This window comes from Dasypus novemcinctus, chromosome 17 (assembly GCF_030445035.2).
Source record: "Dasypus novemcinctus isolate mDasNov1 chromosome 17, mDasNov1.1.hap2, whole genome shotgun sequence".
In the NCBI taxonomy this organism is placed as follows: domain Eukaryota; kingdom Metazoa; phylum Chordata; class Mammalia; order Cingulata; family Dasypodidae; genus Dasypus; species Dasypus novemcinctus.
In genome coordinates, this window is record NC_080689.1 from 51,288,239 (window position 1) to 51,316,086 (window position 27,848).

Below are 27,848 nucleotides of genomic sequence, written 5' to 3' on the forward strand. Positions count from 1 at the left end.
CGCCACCTGGGCCTCGGCCTCTAGGGCGTCGTTTGGCAGGTATCGGCGGGCAGAGAGCAAAGGCGCTGGTTTCCCCCTCCCCTGACTTGCCGTGGTGGAGCCCTTACCACCACGCACCAACCCGGGCCTTCGAGAAACAGCTAGGGCCAGTCACCAACTGGCTCCTGCCAGAAAACGTCCCTGGGGTCCTCATCAGGCGATGTGGTTAGTCCCCCAGCATCGGACAGACAAGAGGGGGAAGCTGCTCCTGGCGGGATTTAGACTGGAGTTTGCAAAGAGTGGGTTTCGGGTTCCCTGTTTCTCAGGGGTTCTCTTTCCTGGGGGGTCCCCTTACCAAGGCTTAACCTTGGCTCTCCAGGTGTGGCCAAGGGGCCCGGAGCCTGGGTGGGCTCTGGGCGCAGACCGCCGACCGCGGCGCGCAGGGCCTTCCCCAAACTTGGGGCGAGGGGCGGCGAGCGCGGCGGGGCGGTGACGCGAGGGGCGGCGCCGGGCCTGATTGGCGCGTCCGGGGAGGCGGGGGCCCGGAGCCGGCAGGCTGCGGCGGCCGCGGCGCGGGGAGCCGGGACCCGGAGCGGCGCAGGCAACAAGTGCCGGAGGCAGCCGAGCCCGAGCCCTCGCCGCCGCCGATCCTGTCCGGCCGCGCGTCCGGGCGCTGCGCATGGAGCGGGGGTCGCGGCGGTCGCCGGGCTGAGCCGCGCGGAGCGGCCGGGACGTGGATGCGGCCGCGATCTCCCGCCCCCGCCCCGCCGAGCAGGAGCTGCTCCCGGACAAGGTAGGGCCGGGGCGCGCGGCACCCGCGCCGCATCCCTCCTGTCCGCCGCCCCTCCCCGCGGCTCTCGCCGGCCCCCCGCCCGCTCGCCGGCCCCATCCACTGGACCCTTCCTCCCCCCGCGCTCTCCTCGCCGGTTCCGGCTTCGCCCCGGCGCCCCGGCCGAGGAAACCGTACCTAGGTAGCTCTTGGCGTATTTAAGCGCCTCCATCCCTGGTCGCCTTCCTGACCCCAGAGGAAAAGGATAACGAAAGAGCCGGCGGCCCTGTGCCCCATTCCACCGCCACCCCTCCCCTCCCCACCCTGGGTAGTCCAAAGACCTTCCCCCTCCCCGCTGCACCCCAACTTCCGGGGGAGCCCGCGCCGGGGTGATGCGGATGTTGGCGAGGCGTCCGGGTCCCGGCGCAGTGAAGTGGGGCGCAGGGCGTTTCGGAAGGGGTCGCGCCTCAGCACCCCGCCTCGCACTGCGCTGGTCTGGGTGCCGCATGGGGAGATCAGGTGTTGTACCAGCCACTGAGCGGCTGGCAGCCTCTCCCCACCCCCAGCCGCCTGCCACTGCCACTGCCACCCCTGGGTCCAGAGGCTGTATTCTGTGAAATTTAGGGCTAATCTTTATCTTTGACCTCTAAAAAATATTCCACGCCGCCCTCACTGAATGATTAACCAGGGTACTTGCCCGAGATGGGGGCGGAGGGGGGGGGAGGGGCAGGGGGTTTTCTACCAGGTCCGGGGGAAGGTAATGCGTATTTCGGTAAAAACACCTCGCGTAACAGTGTGCGTGGGGGGCACTGAGTGGGGAGCCCCGCGGGGCCTGAGGGCGCAGGTTCTGGCTGCTATCCCAGGACTGCAGGCAGGCCCTTCCTGGCGGCAACAAAACCGAGTTAACTTGATTTTCAGGCCACAGCATTTTACACTCAGCGCTGGGGAGTTGCGGAACCCCCCCCCCCCCCCATTAATTTGGGAGAAGTCGAGAGACTCCGAGGTTAACTGGTGTCGAGTTCATTTTTAAAATAATACATACGTTTATAACCTGGATTGGCGAGGAGGCTTCCCTCTCCTGCCTAACGCGTGTAAGAGTGGTTGGTTGGTTTTTGCTTTCCAGTCCCCAGGGCCGCTTTAATCTCCCCCAATTTCGTACAATGATTGCTCAGAACAATTCTCCCAATTTTTTTCCCTGCCCCTCCCTTGTGGTATTCTTTCTGTGGATTTCAGATTGGAAGCCAGTTGGTGAATATGGTTTTGTACTTGTTACAACGAATTCTTCCATTGTAATTGCTTGTGCCTCGGGCGGTGGTGGGATGTTAAAGAGGTGCCCGGTGGGGGGGCAGGGCCGGGATTGGGAAGGCGGGACGGGGACCCCCTTGGCGGCTCGCAGTGGGGGGATGCCGATCTGACAGCTGACCCTGAGGGAGACCAGGTCAGGGCGGTCACTTCTTCCCATTTCTGATTCATTTCAATGGAGGCTATTAAGCCTGGTGGAAATTGTGAGAGTTTTACACATAGCCCGTCTGCTCTTAAACCAAATTAGATTTTAAGATCCGGTAAGTGTGGGAGCCCTATATATCTATACTTGAGTACACCTTCTTCCACCCAGCCTTTAAAAATAACTTTTTCCTTATATCTTCTGTTTAAAATTACTTTTGCAATTTGGAATATCACTTTTTCCTATGGGGGTCTCCTTTGCTGGGCTCGCTGCTTTGCATTTAGCTTTTTGCGCGGGCGACCTGTGTGTGATTGAAAGGCATGATTCTCCTTAAAAGTTCTGAGTTCCCATCCTCATTGTTGAGACCCAGTCCCGCTCAGTGACCTTGGACAAGTTTTTCACCCGCGCCTGATTTTCCATATCTGGCTGTGGGGATCATTGTGTCTGCCGTAAAATATTGTTTTCAGGGACAAAATAGGATAATATTTACAAAACACAGTGATTCATGAGAATTAGGAAGTGTTTAATAAGTGGCAGTAATTAATGTAGAATTTTCTCCTGACATCAGATTCCCCTTACCAAAGCCAGTAACCCTTTAGATGTGTCCTAGGCTGAAATTAGCAAAATTTGGCCGATGCAGAGTGCAGGTTTTTAGAATCCAAAGAATGAGACCCTCTTTTGAGTAAATAAACATAATTTGCTTGCTGTAAAGCCTTATGATTTTTTTCCAGATTTCTAATGGAGGCCTGAATATATAGTTGGCTTGTAGTTTTTAAGATTTCCTTGTTTGAAAAATATCCATGGTTCACATTTCTCTAATTCTAGTATACTAAAGTTATGCTAAAAATAGAAAAGAAGAAGTGTTCATTCATGGTTGATTTTTTCACTATACTTTTCATTCAGAGGGGATTTAAAAAAATAAGAGTTACATTAGGAAATGAATCAGGGTCAGAAAAATTATTACTCATTTTGCTTTACATTATGCACTGTTGGTACAAAGCTGACATGTTCTGGATAGAAATGATTTTTCAGCTGATACAGGGGTAAGAGATAAGGTGAAGACTTTGTTTCTCAAACAAAGGAACTTTGAAATTTAAGCTTTAATGTTTTCTAGTAATGCTGGTTTGGTTTTTTTATACCCATAATTTAGATGTGCTGACCAGGATTGTGAATATTACTGAGGCACTTTTTTTGCTTTTAATTCTTTGACTCACTGAAATGGATTCAATATTCGACTCTGTCTAACTTGTTGACAGTTTTGTTTTAACAGTTTCTTAAAAACTTTAAAACTCATAAATGCAAATGATTGGTTTTATAAACACTGACATTCTTGCAATTGATATTTTACTTAGGTTATGTAATCTGTTGCAACTCATCCAATGGTGGTGCATAAATTACCAACGCTGAAAAATTCACGTAATGACCTTTGGTCTAGGTAAAACTTCTTTCAAGTCATTTCAGTCAATTGCCTGGTATTTTTTGTGTTTTGTTAAAGCATGAGCTAAACCCGGCTCTCATCATTTGAAAGTAGAAAGTGTTTCCTGGCTGCATTATTGAAAGCATCCAGGAAAGAAGACAGTGGCTATACCCAATTGGTATGGGTCCAGCTATTCGTTTCTTTTCCGGTCTAAGGTGGAATAACTGTTACTAAGTGCTTGTCAAATGTGTCTCCAAATTGTATGATGAATAAATTCCTCTCTCTGGGGAGGCAGTTACCCTTTGAAAAAGAGGTGTGTGTATGTATGGGGTAAGTCTTTGAGAGAATTGATGAAATGATTTCATCATCATCTGCTGGTGATGAGGCTTTACCAGCCTGAGCGAAGCTGCAGTGAGAACTTGTTAGCTGAAGGAGAATCTGTTACATGTGTTACACACTTTACACTGGAAAAAAGCTATTTTTACCGAGTTTTCTGTTTGTAACAGTTCTCAAATTTAATTTTGCTCGGCCCTAGTGCTGCCCCTATTGTTTTATGCCCTTTGCCCACTAGTTTTGTCTTTTACTTTGTCTTAGTTTTTGTAACAGTTCAATTGTTTTTGAGATTTAGTAGTGTTGATGAAGTAATTGCATTTATGTCTTGAAATAATTTGTGTGATTCTAGCTTTAGCTATTTGCTATAGATAATTCTGTCTCAAAGAACTTTGTTACAACCTATTTTCTGTGCATGTGAATATTCTTTTATAGCAGGGTTAAATTTTGTTTTGATTCTGATGTGGTTTTAGAGGGGAAATTCCCAGTAGCCAGAAAATGATGCTTTCTACTTTTCATTCTGTGGTATTTTAAAGCAGGTTTATTATTCAGACATCTTCACTCTGATGTGATTAGGATGTACATTGCTTACCAGAATGTTTTTTAAAACTGATTATCCAAGACAGTCAATTCTAGGGAATGGCCAGGATTTGTCAGGGTGGCCATGCGGTTGTTTAGGGGTTGTGATCAGGAACCTGGAGTTGATCAGACCAGGATTTTCAAAAAAATCTTGAGGTGCAGTTTATAGTAAAGTAATCTTATGGGCTTATGGGCAGTTTATGGGCAGCTCATTAATGTGTATCCATCTCCCAGATCAAGATAGAGAACATTTTAGCGCCCCCAAAAGTTCCTTGGGCCCCTTTCCAATCAATATCTGCCCCCAGAAGGAACCATTATTCTGACATATATCATTATAGATTGGTTTTGTCTGTTCTTGAACTTCATATAAATGGAATCACACAAAATCATGCTATGTGTAGATTGTTTGTGAAACAGACTTGGAATTGAATCCGCTTTTGCCACTTACTTTGTGACTGAACAAGTTACTTAACCTCTCTGAATCCCAGTTTTCTTATTTGTGAAGTGGCAATAAAGCCCTATCGTAGATTTTCTGGGAAGATTCATGTTGATAATATACTTAATGTACATAGTACTGATGTTTGACACACAAACATCAGTTTCCTCTTCCCTCTTTTATTTCTTTACAAAGGTGGTAACTAAAACAAATAAATCTTCCGTGTACTTTAATAAGCTGTTTTGTTATAAAAGTTATATAGGGTTTTTAAATTGAAAGTTAGCATCAAATCTTGGTTGGTTTAACACCTTGTTGATGTAGCATTTAGTTTAAATAAGATGTATTATTTGTTAATAGCTAGTACCCTGTTGTTTTAAATTGATATTTCCTCTCTAAGTCATGAAATGATAGTCATTGAATCGTCCTATTTATTATTTAGTCACCTCTGTGATATGTGCAGAAGGGCACAGTGAGAGCTAGTTGAAGCTGATGGAAGAGTTTAGCTTGGCTACTAGGCGCCAATAAATGCCCAAGATGCTCAGAACAACATAGATTACTTTTTGTTTTATGAGATATTTATTTATATTTATTCAAAAGTGAAAGCACAGGCCGACTATTAATTGCATGCTTCAGACAAACCATTTAAAACATCAGTTTTTGTAATCCTATTCCACAGATGGTATATTATACATCTGGTCTCCTGTCCCCAGTGTTTTTGGGGAGGAGATACTTCTTACTTTAGGATCATTCTTTCACTTGAGTGATACTTGGGAGGTACTTTCTAAAGAACTTTTTTTTTTTCTTAGAACATGTTTATTTAGAAAAATTTAAAATATGCTAGAAGAAAATAAAAGCATAATTCTATCTTTTTTTTTTTTTACACTGTTAAGAACTTGGTCTAGACCCTTCTCTTCTAGTTACTTTTCTCTGTATCTACATACTTCTAGAAAGACCTTAGGAAAAACACACTTTAGGCAGATTTTGAAAGACCGTATCTTGGTTTCCTCTGCTGCCTTAACAAAGCACAACCAACTAGGTGGCTTAAAACAATAGGAATGTGTTGTCTCTCAGTTCTGGAGGTTAGAGGTCCAAAATCAAGGTGTTGGCACGGCCACACTCCCTCAAACCTGTGGGGTGGAAGGCTTCCTTGCCTCTTGTTAAGCCCCCGTGGTGTGCTGGCAGTCCTTGGCATTCACTTCTTGGCCTTCAGCTGCCACAGTTCAGTCTCTGCCTGTCTTCATATGGCATTCTCCCCTTTATCTGTGTCCAATTTCCTCCTCCTCCTAAGGACACCCGTTATATGAATTAGGTCCATCCTATCTGGTTGGACCTCATCTTTACTAATTGCATCTTCAAAGACCCTATTTCCAAATAAGGTCACATTCCCACACTTGGGGTTAGGGCTTGAATCTGTCCTTCTGGGGCAGTCTCCTGCCTCTGGCCTTTGCACTGGCTATTTGTTGCCCCTGCCTGGAATAAGCCCGGCCCCCTTCTCTGAGGAGAGAGGATTTCTTTGGCCACCCTGTTTTAAAACCAACCACATCCTTGTCCCCTTTACCAGGTTTTACTTTTCATCTTGGCTCATTTCAGCCTCACACTCAACCACAGAATGTTACTCTTCATTGTATGTTTCCTTCCACTGGAGTAAATTCCGTAGGAGCATCGATGGAGGTGTGATTTGTTTATTGCCGTGTCACCAGACCTTAGAGCACCACTTGGTGCATAGTAGGTGCTTGGTATGTATTTGTTCAGTGAAGCCATTTCAGTAGTCTGGGTGGAGGGAAAACTCAGGGCCCAAACCAGGGAGGTACGGTACAAGATTGAAGTGTGTGTGGGCATGATTGTGTTGGAGTTGAGGGAGTGAGACAACTCCAAGTCTCAAAAATGCCCCCATATCACTGCCCTCTCCCTGCCCTCAGCAATTACCATGGCCACTGTCTCCACACCAATGATACAGTTTCTTCAATTGCTAGAGTCACAATAGTTCTATATTAGAATATCAGTAAGTTCACTCTAATCCATACTTTATTACTCCATCTTGTGGACCCTGGGTTGGTGATGTCCACTCCCCCTCTAAATTGAGAGGGGGCTTAGATCCCACATGGTTGATACATGCAGTTCTCTGCTTGCAGTTGAATTTTCCTAAATGATATTGCAGGGACAGATGCTGGACATTATATATCCTGCCATAACCTACTGAAGGTACTGGGGAGAGTATAAACTACAGTGTAAACTATAATGCATGTGGTGCAGCAGTGCTCCAAAATGTATTCATCAAATGCAATGACTGTGCCACAATGATGAAAAAGGTTGTTGATGTGGGAGGAGTGGGGTGGGTGGTGGGGTATGTGGGAACCTCTTATATTTTTTTATGTAATTTTTTTTGTGATGTATGTATCTTTTTTAAAAAGGCAATTAAATTTTAAAAAGTTACTACTGATAATGTAAAAAAAAAAAAAGAGGGAGTGAGAGATTAGGGGAAAAAAACCTCTCATGGTGGGTGGGATGGGATTCAGAAGCTGATTAAGGGAGATCTGAAGGAGGTGACCTGCAGTTAAAGGTATGTTGAGGGCATTTTTTAGCACTCTGGAACCTTGGAAGCTGTGGTATTGTCTGAGAAAGTCCAGGCAACAGGAGTGTGCGGGTACGGGAAGAGACAGCAGTGTCTCTGGGCTCAGGACTGTGAGGAATGCCCATTTTGTGTGGGGTAGGGCAAGGACAAAAGGTGCGAGAGAACTAGGAAGAGAATCACAGGTTTAGGGGGTGATCTTGAACTTGATGGAGGTAGAGGTGGTAGACAGCAGTGTTGGATGCCCTGGGAAGCTGGGAAACTGCAAGGACTAATGAAGGGGATCGGGAAGGTCAAAGCATGACAAGGGACGGCATCTTTTCAGGAAGTTGGCAGAGAAGGGAAGGAGAAGCATATACCTGGCACCGCAGGAGGAAGGAGAGCTTTCAGGTGGAAGAGGCAGTGGGAGATGGTTATTGTCACAAGACCCTAAGGGACGGTGATCCCGGAGAGAGTTGGAGTGGGGTGATGTATTGAAAAGGGGAGACTGGCCTTTGTGGAGGGCTTGGAGAAGATTTTGGTCCCAGACCTGACATCAAATATCTAGGTAACTTTGGCAACCCACTTAGCTCCAGCTTACCCCTCTGCAAATATGATAAAACTTACACAACTTACCACGCTCATTGTTTGAATCAGATGAAATCAGATGTGAAAATATTAATATTCTAGTAAGGTATTCTTGGGAACCATAAACCTCTGCTAAGGTTTACAGTTTGTGCTTCAGAATTTTGTTACTTTTTCTTTGAGACACACTTAACATCCAAATGCTTCTTTGAAGTGTTTCTTTTGAACCCGGATCAGGCTTTAGCACAATAGTGTGACATTTGGAACTAATGAGGTGTATTTTTACATTTATTATTTTACAGCTGACTTTGAAGCTTGTTCTTGAGGAAATTGTGTGGCTTTTATTCTTTAGGTAAATAAGATGCAGCCATTTTTTTTTCTTTCGCCTCACCACATAAGGAATTGTTTTCTTCAAGTGAACTTAAAATATCTCTCATGAATATTCCTATTTTTAACTGAATGCATCTTTTTTGAATTTCTTACCCAGAGATGGATTCTCATTTAAAAAAAAAAACAAAAAACAAAAAACTTTTTAATGGAAATTTTCAAACAATGGAAATGTAGAGACTGATATACTGAAGCCTCAGGTAGCCACCACCAGATTCACCGAGGTGATGGTCTCTCTCCCATCCTTGCCCCATAGGTGGCTGCCAAGCCGGAGACTGCACCACGCAGAGCGGGAGAGGAAAGTTCCCGGGGGAGGGGGGTTCCAGTGTGGAGGTAGTAAAGTACCAGGACAGTGAGCCGTGGGCAGAGGGTGGAAGCTCGAGGCTTCCTCATATGTGATAGCTTAAACGTACTTAAAATCGAGGTGAGTTAAGTCGATTTAAATTGCTTGGTAATAGAAGCCCAGTTTCTAAGCTGCTCATATTTTGAGCAAACAACATGTTCCCTTTTATTTTAACAGCACACATTTGTCTCGACAGGTGGCCAGAGGAGGCTGTGTTAATATTTCACCTTCTCTTTAACTATGTAGACCTAAGTCATGGTTGAATAGCTCCCCCTTTAACAGAGCATCTGTAAAAGAGACGAAAACATCACTGGTTGGGGATATGTATTTTAAATATATAGGATTTATTTTGATTTTTTTAAAAAAAAACCAGGGTTAAACACAATCCTCAAGCATCGGTGTCAGTAACTTGTTGAAATTTAATCAACATTTGAGAGTGGGAGAAGAGGAAGGAAAGGAGTCTGAGAGTAGGAGTAGGGGAGAAGGGGAAGGAAGACGTTTTGCTTGTTTGGTGCCTGTTCCTGAGGTTACCACCCCAGGGTCATGGGTCACAAACAGGCTGTTTTCTGGGAGAAGGATGGCCTCTGACTCTGGAGGAGAGGGGCATCCCAGAGGGAGCCCACCTTAATTGGCTACTCCGTACGCAGGAGGAGCGGCCTCCCAGCCCTTCCCCTCAGCGCCCTGGGACGGGTGAGCCCTGCCTCCCGCGGGGGAGGAGAGCTGGAGCTTGGCCCACCTGGGCGCATCTGGGCTGGGAAGCATGGCTGTGGGAGGGTGCTGGCCACTAGCGCTTCGCACCTCCCCTTGAGGGGCTCCAGTGCTGGGGGGATCCTGAGGGCTGGAGGTGAGGACTACATATAATGCAGTGGCCAGCTCTGCTTGGGGGAATCTAGGTCATCCTCCCGGGAGGGAAGATTGAACCTAGGCCTTCAAGGGTGGGGGTGGGACGGGCGGCAGGAGAGGTGCGGCTGAGGCTGGAGAGGCGCGCGGGCCCGGGGCGGTGGGAGGGGGGCTGGAGCTGGCTGGAGCGGGAGAGCTGGAGCAGGGTGCCTGCGGGTTCGGGCTCCCGGCTGGTGGGGGAGTGCAGCCCTGCAGGCTGGGAGGAGAGTGACTCGGGCTGCCCCTGCCTTGAGGAAGCAGCCGAGGAGTCCTTGGGGACTGGAGGGGGGACAGGAAGATGAGAGGGGCGGCTTGGTGTGGGAAGGGGTGGAGGAGGAACTGCACGACTCGGAAGCCCGGTGTGGGGGTGAGAACCTACACAGCCTGACCCCGGGCTCCCGCCTCCCGCCCAGAGGCCTTCCAGGAGGGGGCTGGAGGTGTTAGGGCGGCAGGCCTGGGGCGGGCGCGGGGCTTTGCGAGAGCACTCAGTGAGGACGGGGTGCTCGCCGTCCTGCCCGCCCCTTTCCCGCCTTGGGGGTTTGGCAGTGGCTGGGCCAGGCTGGGGGTGGCCCGCTGGGTTCCCAGTTCCTGCTCCCCTTCTCCGTCCGGGGAACGTAGGGGCCTCTATAAGTATCTTTTTCTTTAAAAATAAAAACCATTTAATTTTGAAATAATTTCAAACTTACAGCACAGTTGCAAAAAGAATACAAAACATATATAGAGAACTTGAGCCATCCCCCTCCAGATACCCAGATCCACCACCTTTTAACATTTTGCCACATTTGCTGTAGCACTCTATATGTCTGTCTATTTATCTATTTTTAAAACATTTGACAGTAGGTTGTATACATCCTGCTCTGTGAATATTTAACATTTCCAGGTACATTTCCTAAGAATAATGACTTTCACTTTTTTTTAAGGAGGTCCCGGGGATTTTTGTATATGGGAATCAGGTGCTCAACCACTGAGCCACACCTAGCCCCCACGATAATCACTTCTGTAACTATCTTAAGTAGTTATCAAGTTCTAGAAATTTATCATGGATATAAAACTTCTAGTCTGTATTCCAGTATTTTCATATGTCTCAGTAATGTCCTTTTAGGCATTTTCCATTATTAGATCCGGCCCATCATGTATTGCATTTAATTGTTCTTGTCTCTTTAGTATCTCTATTTTTAAATGGTAAAAACAATATACAACATAAACTGTCCCATCTCAGTGATTCCCAAGCTTGCAGTTCAGTGGATTAATCACATTCACAATGTCCTGCTACCTTTACCACCATCCATTACCAGAACTTTCCCCTCCCCAGACAGAAACCCCACACCTTTTATGTATTAACTTTCCATTTCCCCTTCTGCCACTGGTAAGCTGTACTCTACTTTCTGTCTCTATGAATTTGTACATTCTAGCTATTTCAATTAAGTGGAATCATAAATATCTGTCCCTTTTTGTATGACTTACTGTGTTGAACATCCCTACAAGGTTCATCTGTGTGGCACCCTGTACGAGAATGCCTGGGGGCTGAATAACATTCCATTGTTTATATATACCATATTTTGTTATCCCTTCATCTGCTGGCAGACATTTGGATTGCTTCTGCCCTTTGACTATTGTGGCTAATACTGCTGTGTCCATTGGTGTACGAATACGTGTTCGAGTCCCTGCTTTCAATACTTTTTGGTTATTTACCTAGAAGTGAGATCTCTGGGTCACATTGTAGTTCTTACTATGGCTGCAGCATTTTACATTCCCACCAACAATGAATGAATGTTCCTAATTCTCTGTATTCTCACCAACACTTGCTATTTTCTGTTTTTTTTTTTTTTTTTTTTTAAATAGTAGTCATTCTAGCGGGAGTAAAATGATACCTCATTGTGGTTTTTATTTGTGTTTCCATAATGGCTAATGATATTGAGGGTCTTTTCACATGCCTTTTGACCATTTATATATGTTCTTTGGAAACATGTCTATTCACGTCTTTTGCCCATTTTTAAATTAGGTTTTTTTGGTCTTTTTCTTGTTGAGATGTAGGATTTCCTTATATATTCTGGATATTAAGCTCTTATTAGAGATATAGGTCCCAAATATTTTCTCCCGTACTATAGGTTGTTTTTTCACTTTCTTGATAATGTCCTTTGATGTACAAAAGTTTATTTTCATGAAGTTCAATTTATTGTTTTTTTTGTTTTGTTTTTAGTTTGTTGCTTGTGCTTTGGGTATATAATAGCCTCAACAAGATTCTGATCCTTGGAGCCACTTACTCTGTGACATGAGGATACCTCAGTAGCCACTCACAGGACTCGGGGTCCAGTTGAGCCCTTGGCACACTTCCTAGCACATGAAACCCTTGGTGAACAGATGGGGGTTGGGGTGTACAATTATTACTTTGCCATGTAATAAGAGAGAGTGTCCGTGATACTTTAATCCCATTTCTTCACTTTCTTAAAGCCTTTTTTTCCCTTCCCTCGAGGTGTCAGACTCTTGGCCAGCCTTCCAGTTGATTCCTTTATTTTAAATACAACATTATTTACAAATTTTTGCATATGTAAGTTCTACAGAAATTCTGTGATTCTCATGCATGCTTTTTGAAGGGTGTATCAGACAGATATCTCAAAGCTAATCCGGTAAGACCCTCCAGATGGGTGGTACAGGGCAAGGGGCTGGGGCTCTTGGAGTGTGAGGCTGCCCGCCTTGTGCTCCTTGGTATGTCCCTTCACTGTAACTAAGTGCATTTCTCTTTAAGAAAATCTGTCACTGGAAACCGTCATCCTTAACAACCAAGAAATTGAGAATTCCCAAGGCAATTTATTAAATTACTTAAAATAAACACAATGAATGTCAGTGGGATTGATTCAACCATCAAAGTTTTTAAAGAAGGCTATTTTTAATATATAATGTGCAACCCCAAGCTGCAGCAGCTTTTTTTTTTTTAACTATGCAAGGAACTTTATTAATCTTTGTTTTCAGATTTTATTCCCAGATGGATGGTGGTGATGGTAGCACAACATTGTGAACATAATTAATAGCACTGAATTATATATTTGAATGTGCTTAAAGGGAAAAATTTTAGGTTGTATATATGTTACTAGAATAGAAGTTTTAAAAAACCCAACAACATAGGACTGTACAATAAAAACAGTGAATCCTATTGTAAACAGTGGACTGTAGTTGATAGTACAATTATAAAAGTGTTCTTTCATGAATTGTAACAAATGTGCCACACTAATGCAAGGTGTTAATAATAGGGTGGTATATGGGAACTCTGTGTTTTAGGTCTGATTTTTCTGTAAACCTACAACTTCTCTAATAAAAAAATAGTGGGGGGAAAACATTTTATTCACAGGCTTCTTCAGCTTAATTAGCTGCAAAAAATAAATTGTGTATAAGCCAAAACTGAAAAGTCCAGGGGCCTTGAACTCAAAAATATTAGAGGTCCCCAAGACAGTTCACAAAATGATAATGATGGATAACCTCCATCCCCAAAAAACAGAGTATCTACACTACAAACAAAAAAGCTCCTTCCATCTGCTCCTAAGATCTAAGCCCCTTCTCAGTCTGAGGCAGAGCAGGCATCTATCGTCATCCCCAAATCCTCAGGGTTGAGGAATGAACAAACATAAGGGGGAAATGCAACCATGCACAAAAGTAAGCTTATTAACTTTGTAGTAAAGGAAGAAGATGTAGCATTGTCATAACATTAGTGGTTATCAGAGGTTCTGAGGAAAGGGGGAGGGAATAATAGTTGGAACGTAGGACATTTTTAGGACATCAGAATTAAGTGTAAACCAGAGTGTAAACTATGGACCTTGGTTAGTAGCAATACTTCAATATTTATTCATCAATTGTAACAAATGCACCACACAATTGTAAGATGTTGTTAATAGGGGAAGATGGGAGAGGGGGACAGGGTGGGGTATATGGGCATCTGTAGCAGTTTGATATGCTTATGAATTCCAAATATAGATATTAGATTATGCTTGTAATCTGGCCTGTACCTGGGTGTGATTAAGTTATGATTAGGGCTTTGATTGGGCCACATTATTAGGGTGTTGAGTCCCCACCAAGGGGTGGGGACTCACAGATAAAAGGCATGGCAAAGGACCGAGTTGGGGGTTTTTGATATTGGAGTTTTGATGTTGGAGTTTGATGCTGAAGCCCTGAGCTGGAGCCCCAGAAAGTAAGCACACAGAGGAAAGAGAAGCAAGCCCCAGGAAGGGGAGAACCCAGGAAGCCTGAACCCTCACAGATGTCAGCAGCCATCTTGCTCCAACACGTGAAAATGGACTTTGCTTAGGGAAGTAACTTATGCTTTATGGCCTGGTATCTGTAAGCTCCTACCCCAAATAAATACCTTTTATAAAAACCAATCAATTTCTGGTGTTTTGCATCAGCACCCTTTTGGCTGACTAATATAGCATCCCTTATACTTTTGATGTAACTTTTCTATAATCTAAAACCTCTTTAAAAATAAAGCTTATTATATTAAAATACATTAGAGATCTAGATTTTATTAGATCCATAAGCAAAACAAGTTTTTAAAAAAGCAGTTGTGATATAAAATAGCAGCTCCAAGTTCTATCCCTTTCAGAAGTTGACTCAATTCATTCTTGGAAGCCTCATCAAAATTGTCCACAAGATCTGGAACTTCATCTTCACCTCTTTAGTGGCAAGTGTTGCTTTTCTGTCCACAGATTGTTTGAGCAGAGCTTCAGCCAGTCTCCTTAAACTGGACAAACTGTCTGTGTCTGGCTGGTTTAAGATGCTGGGTAGCATTTTTGTCAGCTGCTGGGTCTCGGCATGGCCTGTAATGGTGAAAGAGTTCTCTTGCCAGAGATGGCTGAACTTTAGGGGTGTTAAAGTGGATTCACCGTTCCTTGGTGTGTAAACATATTCACCTCTTCAATACCAGAGATATCGTTTACCCCTACTTTCTTTAAGTAGAACTGAAGCTTTTATCACCAGCTGTCACTGTTCTGTGAACTGCCTTCTTTCTGTGAGCAGTTCCTTTCCCAGTAATGTATACTTGTGCCTGCAGTTTGGCAAATTTCTCCTGGTTCATGATAGTTTCTTTCATTTCATTGGGGCAGCAATGGGTCTATATAGGGACCAGCTGAGATTAGGCTTCACGCAACAATTTCTTCCTGATTTTCGGAGATTATACCTTTTTTTTTTTAAGATTTATTTATTTATTTCTCTCCCCTCCCCCCGCCTCCCCGGTTGTCTGCTCTCTGTGTCTATTTGCTGCTTCTTCTTTGTCCACTTCTGTTGTTGTCAGCAGCACGGGAATCTGTGTTTCTTTTTGTTGCGTCATCTTGTTGTGTCAGTTCTCCGTGTATTTGGCACCATTTCTGGGCAGGCTGCACTTTCTTTCGCGCTGGGTGGCTCTTGGAGATTATACTTTTGTTTTGGAAGGGGTATAAAAGTAAACTTTATTATATTGCAGGAAATTAAAGGAGATGCTCTCAAACTCCACATTTCATGGGGATTGCCAAATATAGTTTAATAGAATTGGGAAGGGCAGTTCATTGTTTTGGAAAAGTTTGTCTGTAGGTGTACCTTTTGGAAGGACATTTTTCTATGCCAGGAAAAATGGTGGCTTGAAATACGCTGTCCAAGTGCTTAACATTAAAATGATTGGTTTTTAAAAAGAACTTTTAAAATTTCTATTTTTGTTTTTGGTCATCTATCACAATCCATGGAATAAAGTGGTGGGAAATCATGTAATTTGGGGGGAAGAGGAGGAAAGGGAGGTATTTGTGAATTGGCTAGGATAACCAACAATCAAAAAGTAACTCCTCAGGCACAAAATAGACTTCTGCAGGGATGCCACCAGGGCAATGGAAGGTACCTCTGTCACCCCCGGACATGTTGAATCAGTGAATTGTTCCAACTGAGAGATTTTCTTGTGTTGATTAAAAAAGGAAAATCTCTAATATCCGTAGCTTTCCATGGCATTGTTTACATCTTCCTGGGTGTCTGCAAAGGCAATGATTTCAATTACTTGTTTTTTGGAAAACCTTCATTTGGGGATTCTTGGCATCCTCTTTGAGCAACAGTGTTGTGTGGCAGAATAGACCTAGGGCTGGTTTGCAAGGTCCAAATGCTTGCTTCACCGAGATTAGTTCTGTGACCTTAGACTAATTATTGCACACCTTTGAACTTGTAAACATTCAATGAGACGAGAGCAGCCTGGCATAGAAAAATGGGCACAGCACATGAGGAGTAGGAAAATTGGTAAGGAAGAAATGAAATTGACAAATTGAAACAGGGAAAGGACAAGTCAGTCCAGCATTTCTCTTTGCTGACTTTAAAGACTTGTTCTCTTTGTAAATTTTTCAAAGCAAATAATCAGACAAGTGAGAAAAGCTGCACATAAGAGGTTGTTCACCACCTTTTTTTTTTTTTTAAATAATTGGCGAAATCAGAAAGCAATTGGTCAGGGTACATCCACAAAAGTTGAACAGTCTGTGACATTAAAAATGATGTTGTTCCAAAAGCCATTCACAAAAGACTACGTGCTGTATGATTCTGTTTATATGAAATGTTCAGAATAGGTAAATCTATAGAGATAGAAAATGGACTGAGGTTGCCTAGGTCTGGAGAGGTTGAGGGGAAATGGGAAGTAACTGCTAATGGGTTTGGAATTTCTTTGGGCAGTGATGAAACATTCTAAACTCAGATCATAGTGACAGTTGTACAAATTATGAATATATTAAAACTGTTGAATGATACACCTTAATGACTTATGGCATGTGGATTATATTTCATAAATCAGAACTAGTACCATTTTTGGAAAAGCATTAAATATGTGCATTGAAAAATCTAGAAGACTGTATGTATCAAAACGTTATCTGTGGCAGGTAAGACTGTGTGGTTTCTTTTCAAGATGTATATATCAGGTTCATTATCAAGCAGAATAAGCAGTAAAGCTATTTCTGAGATTAAATGTGAATGACCTTGTGAAAACCCCTAGCGCAGATCTTGATTTATATCAGTGATAAAATTAGTTCAATCCAGATTTTCGATAGTCTGCTAATTCAGTCAGACCCTAAAGAAAAAAATCAAGTTTCATCAAAATATGCCAAGGGAAAGTGACTTTGCTTCATTCACTTACTGTCCCTTGTGTTTGTGTGAACAATGACCAAAATCATGGAACTATCATGATTGCAGGGTATCATTTAACTAAACTAGTGTCATAAAAGATTAATTTTAATGCCAGCCTAGGAGATTAATCTCATTTGAATTTAGCTTATATTTGGTGTTGTAGAAATTTCCCATTTGGGTGCTGGCTAATTCCGTGGGCAGGTATTAGAGGGAGACTCAGCTGTAGAGAACCTAGGTCTTCTCCCGCATGGAGTGGAATTCCTGCTTGCCTGAAGGTGTTGGCTTTTGGCCTTGTATTTAAGGCTTATCTGTGCCAAATCAATGGACAGAAACCATGTTTTATAGCTTTTTTCACCCCAGCTCCAGACTCAAAATGAATATGTTTATAATCATAAGATAACTTGGGGCTGATGACATAGGCAGCTGCCTTCCTGTGCCAATTATTCTCAGTTATTGCCTCTCAGCTGAAAATTCACCCTTCTATGAAAGTGGATGTGGGCCCCTTACGTGTTTTTCCTTTGCCAGCTGTGTGTCAGCTGAGGGCGCTGCGGTGCACCCTGCAGGAGGAAGGGGTTTTCCTTCCAGGGTCCCACGTCTGGGTGGAGCTGAGGGTGGGTCTCGCCAGTCTCCCAAGGAGCCTGTTGTTTTTCCTCTGCTCGGCTGCCTGCAGGGCACAGCCACCGGGAACGCAGGAGACCGGGTTTCCTTGGGGGATAGAACCTGTTTGGGAGCATAGTGGAAAACGAGACAGTAGGCTGCTGCAGTACTCAGTGGCAGAGCTCAGATGGAACGGAGGAGAGGCGGAGGAGGAGGAGATGGGAGGCTGTGGACGGCAGGAAGGAGCCCTTCCAGAGATTGCCGCCCAAGTAGCTGGGAAGCTCATGCCATTGACAGATGGGCGACCTGCGAAACAGGACTGACTCCCCGAAGCATTTCGAAGTTCATGTCTGGAGTTGACTCTTTTTTTAAGTCCTCTTTTTGGAAGTGATGTTTATAGTAGTGGATGGTTGAGTTTCTGGAGCGAATATTTATGAAAGAGGTAGTGAAGGACAAAACTGGGAAAATGTGCTGTCATTTAGTGTTATGTAGAGGAGGCAGAACTCCTGAAGGAGAACTGTTGAATGCCTACTGTGTGTTAGGCGTTTTTGTGTATATTTAGTCAGAATTGATTCTTAAAACAAGCTAATATCTTAAGTTATATTTTACAAATGAGGAGCTGAGGCTCAGAGAGGTCAAGTAACTAACCTAAGGTTACACAGAATTTGTCTGGCTCCAGGTGCCAAACTGCTTTTCAAAACTGAAAGTGGATCTAGGACATCTCTTTCCTCAAACATCTGCCACCCTTGATTTATAATCACATAATCTTTCCACTAAGGAAAATCTTTCCCTTTTCAGTTTTACTAAAGGCAGAGCAAATGGCCTCTGGGACGTTTAATTCCCTATCACCATTTGCTAAGTTTCTAGTCATCTCTTTCCTTCCTCCTTTTCTGAAAGTTCTACATGTGCTTAGTTGAAGAATAAGTTTAGCGACTAATTTAATTTTAAATGATAACTATTATGTGAGAAAAATAGCAGCAGTGGGCTTTGGGGCATTTGTTATCAGTAGGGATCAGAATATGTCCTGCCAGCCACTTTGATGTATGCTTTTGCCGGTGGGGATGTGTGGGTACATGGCTTCATTATACGTACTTTTCAGTTGTGAACATGAAGTATAATAAAAAATGAACTCGGTGCCAAATTGCTGAATTTAGCTGGTCGTTGTTCCATGACTTTACAGACCTGAGGGAAGAGTTGGACACATCTTCTCAGCTTAGTGCCAGCATCTGGGTGAGGGGTAGAGGGAGTCCCGGGCCCCCCGGCCCCAGCCCTGGCAGGAGCCCAGGCCAGGCTTCTTGCTCTGGTTAAGGAACAAAGCTCTAGGTATGGCTCAGTTCCTCTCACCCCCTTCCGCTGCTTCCCTCTCATCCTCACCATCTGCCATGAGGCTGGGAGCTGCTCTCCTCTCCCCCAGAACCACTTAGCTACAAATTGTCCCTGTCTGGGTTGATCTGAGCAGAACCTAGAAAGGGCTGGCAGGAACCAGGCAACAGATGGGAGCCGTGTGGGAGGTAAGGATTGAGGTAAGCTGCTCTCGCCAAGCTCCTGGAGGCACGGGGGGCAGGCAGGCTGACGGACAGGTTCCCCAAAGAGGAACGCGCTCTTCCCTCCAGCCCCCTTCCCACCCGTGACATCATGCTGGAATTATGCTCATTCTCTGAGGATGTGTTTGTGCTGATTGCACAGGAGACTGGACAGGAAGCTGCTAACTCAGACTCTTCTTCTGTAGCTGGCTCTCCTGTGGCTGACCAGGCATGTCTCAGCTTGATTTTGGGGGGTGGGTGAGAATGGCCGATCATTTCATTTCATTATCACAGGAAGGTCCTGCCTTCCTTTTCCTCTTCGCCTTGGTGCTGGGGGGAGTACAGGGCAGACCCAGGCATCGATTTTGGAATCAGCCCTGGGGGTGGGTGCCGGCTGGTCAGTGGCCACGCTGGCCCCATTACAAGGTCTTCTGACCAGTGCTTTGCTTCGGTGTTTATAGTGCTGTCAGAACTGAAGGGAACCCTTTGGAGTCATCTAGCTCAGGAGTTCCCAGTCTAGTATCCATGAAGGAAGCTTTGGGGTTGTTTGTTATTTTCAGCATTTCAGACGCCTAAAGAAAATCAAGGCTGTGAAGGCTACGTAGATGCTGAAAGCCTTTGCTTTTGGTTGGAGTGAAACCGCCTGAATGCCTAGCATGCGTCTTCTGTGGATGGGTAGGAGGCAGGTGTGAGGGTGATTAGCGGAGAAATGAGAAAACTGATAAAAATGGAGAAATCGTTCCAAACTGTGGCTTTGTGTGAGAAGAAGTAAAAGCCGCCTCTCATAAGAAACTTGAGAAATTGACTTCCTCAGTGTCATAGAGAAAGTCTATGTGTCTCTTCACAGTCGGGTCATCTTTCCTCATATTCCAGCGTAACGTATAGCAGGTGTGGCGCCACACTGCTCGGGTTTAGATTCTCACTCCACTAGCTCGGAACCAGGGCCAATTATGCCTAATGTCTCGAAACTTCATTTTCCTCATTTATGAGATTCTTGACCACAGCACAGGCCGCCTACTAGGGCACGAAAATGGAATGTGTGAGGTGTTTTACCTGAGCTGGACCTAGAGCAGTCTGTCAAGAAATGTTCCTTGTGATACCACCCTGCTTCTCAGATCTAATTTTGATTCATGGGAGTTTCATGAATCAAAATGTATAAACATAAGGCTTTTGTAAAGATTGACCACAGGAAATAAAATCAGCATCCTTTCAGTTCCTTTAGCCATAACCCTGTGCAGCAGTATTTACTTGCATCATGGTTAAAAACTCAGACTCTGAAGCCAAGCTGCTCGGGTCTGAATCCTGGCTCTGCCATTTACCAGCTCTGTGACCTTGGGCAAGTTAATTCACTTCTCTTACCTCAGTTTCCTCATCTGGGAAAAAAGGGGAGGGGGTGTTTAGCACAGCTGCCTCATAGAATTGCTGGTGCCTGGCACAGAGTGGGTGGTTCACAGTGCTTGTTAAAATAAAGCAGAGGTGTTCACAGTTTTACACTTAGGAGCCCTCTCTAATAGATGGCTGTGGGTACACGGGCGGCAGGGCCACAGGGAAGGATGGAGGTGCTGCAGGGTGGGCCCTGGGACAGAGCCCCTGCTTGACACTGCAGGGCGAACACGGCGGGTGAGCTGTGGGGCCACTCCCCAGCACAAGGTAAAAAGCTAAGGTTGTTCCTTGTTTGCATATGGGATTTTCTCCTATTTCTGTTACTCAGAATGAAAATTCTGTTTTAGAACATCTTCCCCAGCTGTGGGGTAAGTTTTCTTTTGCAAATTCTTTTGAAGCAACGTAACTTCCTGCTCAGAAGGGACAGGGAATCAGTTCTATGTCTGCGATGGGAATATTTACTCAGATACTCTCAGAGCCTTTTCCCACAGATATTTTTATGGGGGTCATTGCTTGATCGTCCTTTCCATGAACTTCAGCTTGTTGTAAGAGGTTACCAAAAGCAGAGTTCCCACGTAAGGGACTGTGCCAGGTCACAAATGGAAGGTGACGTTTAAAATTGATGGGAATCTGTAATTGAGATTCTTGGTTTCCTCACCCTTCCACCTCAGGTTGGTTTCGAAGAAATGCTCTTTTGCAAGTAAGAGCAAGAGTTCCCCTAAGCTATGCCTTTGAGAATTTGGGCCCTTACACAAGAAAGCTGGCCTATTCTCTTACGGGGTGAGGAGGGAAGCTTCTAGGTGTTCCCATTCCACCCTTTCTCTCTCTCTCTCTAGTAGTCAAATATATTATGATCTTGTGTTTTCAGTCTTGAGCCAGCTCTTTTTTTTTTTTTTTTATTGACTTTGTAATAATATTACATTAAAAAAATATATATATGTGAGGTCCCATTCAACCCCACCCCCCCCACCCCCCCTCTTCCCCCCCAACAACACTCGTTCCCATCATCATGACACATCCATTGGATTTGGTAAGTACATCTTTGGGCACCTCTGCACCTCATAGACAATGGTCCACATCATGGCCCATACTCTCCTCCATTCCATCCAGTGGGCCCTGTGAGGATTTACAATGTCCGGTGATTACCTCTGAGGCACCATCCAGGGCAGCTCCATGTCCCAAAGACGCCTCCACCTCTCATCTCTTCCTGCCTTTCCCCATACCCATCGTCCACCATGTCCACTTTTCCCAATCCAATGCCACCTCTTCTATGTGGACATTGGATTGGTTGTGTCCATTGCACCTCTATGTCAAGAGGAGGCTCAGATTCCACATGGATGCTGGATGCAATCCTCCCATTTTCAGTTGTAATCACTCTAATTGAGCCAGCTCTTGAGGCTTCACTTTTTACCTGGACCAGGTTATGAGAATGTAGCCGTACCTTGTATTACTAGAAAGAGGAAGAGATCCTAAGAGCCCTGCGCTGGGAGTGGGTTGTCTCAGCCTTGTCAGCCACTGTTAAGTATCATTCGGACACATTACTTGGCCCCTTCTGGACTTCCACTCCCCATCCCACCCCCAGCGGATAAGTGGCATCCCCTCAGCTTCACTTTGGGCTTCTAATAAGACGTGTAGAAAACGCTTTACTTACTGAAGCCTTAGCAAGGTGAAAATAGTGTTCCTTAGAAGCTACACAGCTCTCTCTGAGTTGAGGGCAACTGGGGACTATATCCTGCCTGGATTTGGGAAATAATAGTCCGAATTCATGGCAAATGAAGTTGGGAGTCTAGTCTTCAAAGCCTTTCCAAAAAAGGACTGTTGATGTCAATGATAGAAATTCCAAATAGTTAAGCTAGATTCCAGACTCCACGGCATTCCCTGTTACCTATTGATTTAGCTGGGATCATTTCATGTTCTATACACCCTATACTTTTTCCTGGGAAAATTAGTTCTAGAAGTTCACTGCCTGCTATGTAGCATACTCTGATTCCCTTCTTTCTTCCCTAAGCTGTCCTTTTACTCAAGAGTTTTAGGAATACCTATTGATGTGTAAATTCCTGTTCTGAGTTGAAAATTTCTGCCGAGTAGTTTTGTGTTTATAATATGTGCATTTTTTTCCTGTATACCCTTCTAAATCTTTTCCCTTATTGTAGTCCATTCTTCCATTCATCCTCATACTTCTCCTTCCGGCCCTTCTTCTTCTCCCAATTGCTTTCAGCCCAAAACCTAGAGATTATTGCTACTTTGGCATAAGAAAGTTTTCCCAATTTAAAGGGAATCATTTAATTCTTAAAAATGTCTCAAATCTGGAAGCCAAAAAATAATGCTTAAATAAATGTCTAGGATTTGTTTTATTAAAATATACTAGTTTTTTGTTTGTTTGTTTTTTTTAGGTATGGGGGCCGGGGATTGAACCCTGGACCTCATATTTGGAAAGCCAACACTGTCAACCACTGAGCCACATTGGCTCCCTGGAGTTGGTTTTTTCATTTGTTTGCTTGTTGTTTGTTTCTTTGTTTTTAGGAGGCATTGGGGTCCGAACCTGGGATCTCCTGTGTGGGAAGCAGGTGCTCAACCACTTGGGCCACATCTGTCCCCTGATACTGTTCTTTTTTTTTTTTTTTAAGATTTATTTATTTATTTTATTTCTCTATTCCCCCACCCCAATAGTCTGTTCTCTGTGTCTATTTGCTGCATGTTCTTCTTTGTCCGCTTCCGTTGTTGTCAGCAACATGGGAATCTGTGTTTTCTTTTTGTTGTGTCATCTTGTTGTGTCAGCTCTCCGTGTGTGCAGTGCCATTTCTGGGCAGGCTGCACTTTCTTTCACGCTGGGTGGCTCTCCTTATGGGGCGCACTCCTTGCAAGTGGGGCTCCCGTACGTGGGGACACCCCTGCGTGGCACAGCACTCCTTGTGTGCATCAGCACTGCACGTGGGCCAGCTGCACACGGGTCAAGGAGGCCCAGGGTTTGAACCATGGACCTCCCATGTGGTAGACGGACGCCCTAACCACTGGGCCAAGTCCGCTTCCCTGATACTGGTTCTTAAACTTCATCAGATACCCATGAAGTGTCTATTTAAGTGCTTTAGCCCTTCCCAGTTAGGCTCATAGTAAAGAAATGTAGGTTGCCATAGATATCATTTTAAACTAGAAGGAAGATTGACAAAGACGTACTGATTCAGACCTTTAGTGCGCTCCTAAGATTTCTTCAGAGGCTCATTTGACCTAAGAATGGTATGGACCCTAGACTTTGGTGTGGACGTTTGGAATTTGTCAGGCTATATGTGATTTGAAGCCTGTAATTGGGGAGTAAGAAATGTTTCATGGTACCTTCTTTGGAAAAAAGTTTAAGAAGGCCCTCTCTCTTGATATTTCAGTAATGGGAATCCTCAGTGTTAGAGGGCAGATAGATAGTGGTTGGGAAAATGAGGGGAGAAGTGAGTTGTAAGGGAAGACTGTGTACTTGGTGGAGCTCTGAGAACACCTGCCTAATTTCATCATCTGCCATGTTATTCTCTAGACTTGCAAAGGTTTTTAGAGAGTGGGGGTATGGATAGAGCCTGGCTTTTAAAAGAATTTTACTTCTATGTCCCTAGTTGAAGCAGTGACTAATACAAGCAACTAGATTAAGTAGATACTAGGTGAATTTTATGAGACACAAAATAGCTTGTGAATTCCTGTTGCTCTACTCTGGCTGTCAAAGATGTAAAAGCTTCACAGCATACTCAGCATGTCCCATACTCATCAGTCCCAGATATTCTGGGACTATTAGTTAGAATCCAGTGAATTTATAAAACCTATGACAAATGTAGACACTGTTCTTGATTAAAATGGTCACTCAACTTTGTTATAGAGGTCGGAGAAGAGTGGCCACTATTTAACAGGTGTTCTTGGAACCACATTGCTTTGGTTGGTTTATGCTCTTCAATATAAACTAGGAATAAATAACAATACCTACTTCATAGTGCCTGGGACACAGTGCTTCTGTAGGATTCTTTTCAAAGGAAAGTGGAGTAATTCTATTATATGAATATACCACAGCTCTTAATCTGTTCCCCTATTATTTGGGTTGTTCTCAGTTTTTGGCTGTTGTGGATAAAGCTGCTCTGAATTTCTTCTACATTCTATCTCTGAGTCTGCACTAAGCTGCAACCCTGGGCAAATATCTTTTTATTTTTATTCATTTTTTTTTTTTTAATATTACATTAAAAAAATATGAGGTCCCCATTCACCCCCACCGCCCCCACCCCAGCACTCCCCCCACAGTAACACTCTCCCCCATCATCATGACACATCCATTGCATTTGGTGAGTACATCTCTGGGCATCGCTGCACCCCATGTTCAATGGTCCACACCATAATGGGCAAATATCTTAATCTTTCTACCTTAGTTTCCTCATCTGTCAAATGGCAGGTCATGAAATAATGTAGGGTTGGGACTAGCATTTTTAAAGAAAGTAATATGTGTATGTACACTTGTGTATGCTGGAACACAATGTGAAATGTATTTGTTACTATGGATTGTGGTAAAATCAGTTTGCAAGGCACCGGCTTATATGTGCCCTGTTAAGCAAGGAAGTTGAACAGCTATGAGGTTATTCAGCAAATGCATATCTCTTCCCTCATGGTGTCCAGAACAACAACAGTCATGTTAAGAGTCACTTAACATAGTGCCATAGTAGGGGTCAGGCACTGTTCTAAAAGCTTTACGTTTAAAATCATATGGTCCATGGGAATGGATGTGGCTCAAGTGGTTGAGCGTCTGCCTCCCACACGGGAGGTCCCGGGTTTGATTTCTGGTACTTCCTGAAAAAACAAAAACAAATAACAAGCAAACAAGTGAAAAAGCCAACTCAAGGCAGCCACTGTGGCTCAGTGGTTGTGTGCCAGCTTCAATCCCCAGCCCCTGGTACCTCAAAAAAAGAAAGATATGGTCCTCACAACCATTCTATGAAGTGGGTATTATTTCCCTTTGATAGATGGAGAAGCTGAGACACAAATTATGCAACTTGCCTGTGATCCCAAAGCTAGAGTGGAAGGGCCACTATTTTTTTGAACCAGGGCAGTGTGACTCCAGGATCTGTGCTCTCAACCACTTTCCAGGGGAAACAAGACAAAGAGGCAAGCGAAATAAATAAAAATGTATGAGCAAATGTTCATTAATAATTATGTAATTAATATAATGTCCCTCCCCCTTTTATTCCAGATATGAGAAATGAGTGTTGGACGTCGAAGAATAAAGTTGTTGGGTATCCTGATGATGGTAAATGTCTTCATTTATTTGATTGTGGAAGTCTCCAAAAGCAGTACCCAAGAAAAAAATGGAAAGGGAGAAGTAATCATACCCAAAGAAAAGTTCTGGAAGATAACCGATCCTCCCGTGGCGTATTGGAACAGAGAACAAGAAAAACTGAACAAGCGGTACAATCCCATATTGAGCATGCTGGTCAACCAGACGGGGGACATGCACGGGTTTTCCAACATCAGCCATCTGAATTACTGCGAGCCTGACCTGCGGGTCACTTCAGTAGTTACAGGTTTTAACAATTTGCCGGACAGATTTAAAGACTTTTTGCTCTATTTGAGATGTCGAAATTATTCACTGCTGATAGATCAACCAGATAAGTGTGCAAAGAAACCCTTCCTCTTGCTGGCGATTAAGTCACTCACCCCGCATTTTGCTAGAAGGCAGGCGATCCGGGAATCCTGGGGCAGAGAGGCCAACGTGGGAAACCAAACGGTGGTGCGAGTCTTCCTGCTGGGCCAGACGCCCCCCGAGGACAACCATCCCAACCTGTCAGACATGCTGAGATTTGAGAGCGAGAGACACCAAGACATTCTCCTGTGGAACTACAGAGACACTTTCTTCAACCTGTCCCTGAAAGAAGTACTGTTTCTCAGGTGGGTGAGCACTTCCTGCCCAAACGCCGAGTTTGTCTTCAAGGGCGACGACGATGTGTTCGTGAACACGCATCACATCCTGAATTACTTGAATAGCTTATCCAAGAACAAAGCCAAAGATTTGTTTATCGGCGACGTGATCCACAACGCGGGACCTCATCGCGATAAGAAGCTGAAGTACTACATCCCGGAAGTCGTGTACTCGGGCGTCTACCCGCCGTACGCCGGGGGCGGTGGCTTCCTCTACTCGGGCCCGCTGGCCCTGAGGCTGTACAACGTCACCGAGCGCGTCCACCTCTACCCCATTGACGACGTTTATACTGGAATGTGCCTTCAGAAACTCGGCCTCGTTCCAGAGAAGCACAAAGGCTTCAGAACATTTGATATAGAGGAGAAAAACAAGAATAACATTTGTTCCTATGTCGATCTGATGTTAGTCCATAGTAGAAAACCCCAAGAGATGATCGATATTTGGTCTCGGTTACAAAATGCTCATTTAAAATGCTGAAATACAGATAGACTAAAGTTTGCATAGGAAGGCATATATCTTGAGTAACTCCCATGTTGTGTTCACATATTTAGAGTAATTTCTATGTTAATCCATCAGAATTGCCTTCATAAATAGTATCCATTTGAGGGTCTGTAAACCTTTTAATTTGGTACTTTTCTGAAGAAGGAAGGCAGAAGATGTTGATTTTTTAAAGAGGATATGGCAGGACAATTGGCTCTGATCCTTACCACTGTTTTGTGGTCATTTTTTCCTTATTTGTCCTCCCTTTTAGTCTGAAATCCTAAGTTTCTGGAATTTAACCATTTTAAGTTATTTTTGTTTAGCCTTCAGATATGATATTTCATTCATTTGTCTGTCATATGGGTGTTTATAAACCTGTTGACCGCAAAGATTTTGTTACACACTATCCAGTGGCTTCTGGAATTTAATGGAATTAAATTATTTCCATGAAATTTGGGTGAATTTTTAAAATTGTCAAGAAAACTTGACTTCTGTTGAAATTTCCTGCTACCCCAACAGTGTTTTCTTGTGTTAATCTAGTCAGTTAATTTTGCAAAATGAGAGTCACTAACATGGGTCCAGTTTATTTTGTCCTGGTCTTACTACCCTCATAATAAAGAGAAAGACAATTTCATTTTCCTAGTATTTGGTTTGCTGGGTGGCGTCATGATAGTTCTCTAATTTTAGTATTTGAAAATAATAAAATAGTTCTCTAATTTTAGTATTTGAAAATAATGAGTATAAGTCCATAATGGCCAACTGAAGATTGAATTGCCCCTGACAACTATACTGAGTTTGTGATTTTTAAATGTGGACCTGGAAGGCATATATAACTTTTGAACTTTGTCAGGTTGAAACTCCAGAATTCTATTCTTGCCATATTTTCACACATTGCTTATACAAAATTACTATTCTGAATAGTCACTGCTTCCCTGTCTCAGTGTAGAAGTGCCTGTGTTTTTATTTATTGTTCAGATCAAAGACCAAAACATTTTCTTAAATATATTTTGTGTAATATTTTATTTGTATACAGTGTTGTTGATGAAATATTTAACTAGAGCATGGTATTTTAAAATGTTAAGGTGTAATATATGTTAAATAAAGCTAACTGTTATTTTTGAATTTTAAAA

General features: G+C 43.8%; 1 protein-coding gene and 1 pseudogene across 1 annotated transcript; one reads left to right on the forward strand and one right to left on the reverse strand.

Moving 5' to 3' along the window:
* The first annotated feature begins 636 nt into the window (after positions 1 to 636).
* On the forward strand, positions 637 to 27,848 carry B3GNT2 (UDP-GlcNAc:betaGal beta-1,3-N-acetylglucosaminyltransferase 2). The gene is made up of 2 exons (XM_058278644.2): positions 637 to 772; positions 25,513 to 27,848. The coding sequence occupies exon 2, from the start codon at positions 25,522 to 25,524 to the stop codon at positions 26,713 to 26,715; it is 1,194 nt and encodes a 397-aa protein (XP_058134627.1). The 5' UTR covers positions 637 to 772; positions 25,513 to 25,521; the 3' UTR covers positions 26,716 to 27,848.
* On the reverse strand, positions 14,210 to 14,758 carry LOC101425529 (transcription factor BTF3 pseudogene; annotated as a pseudogene).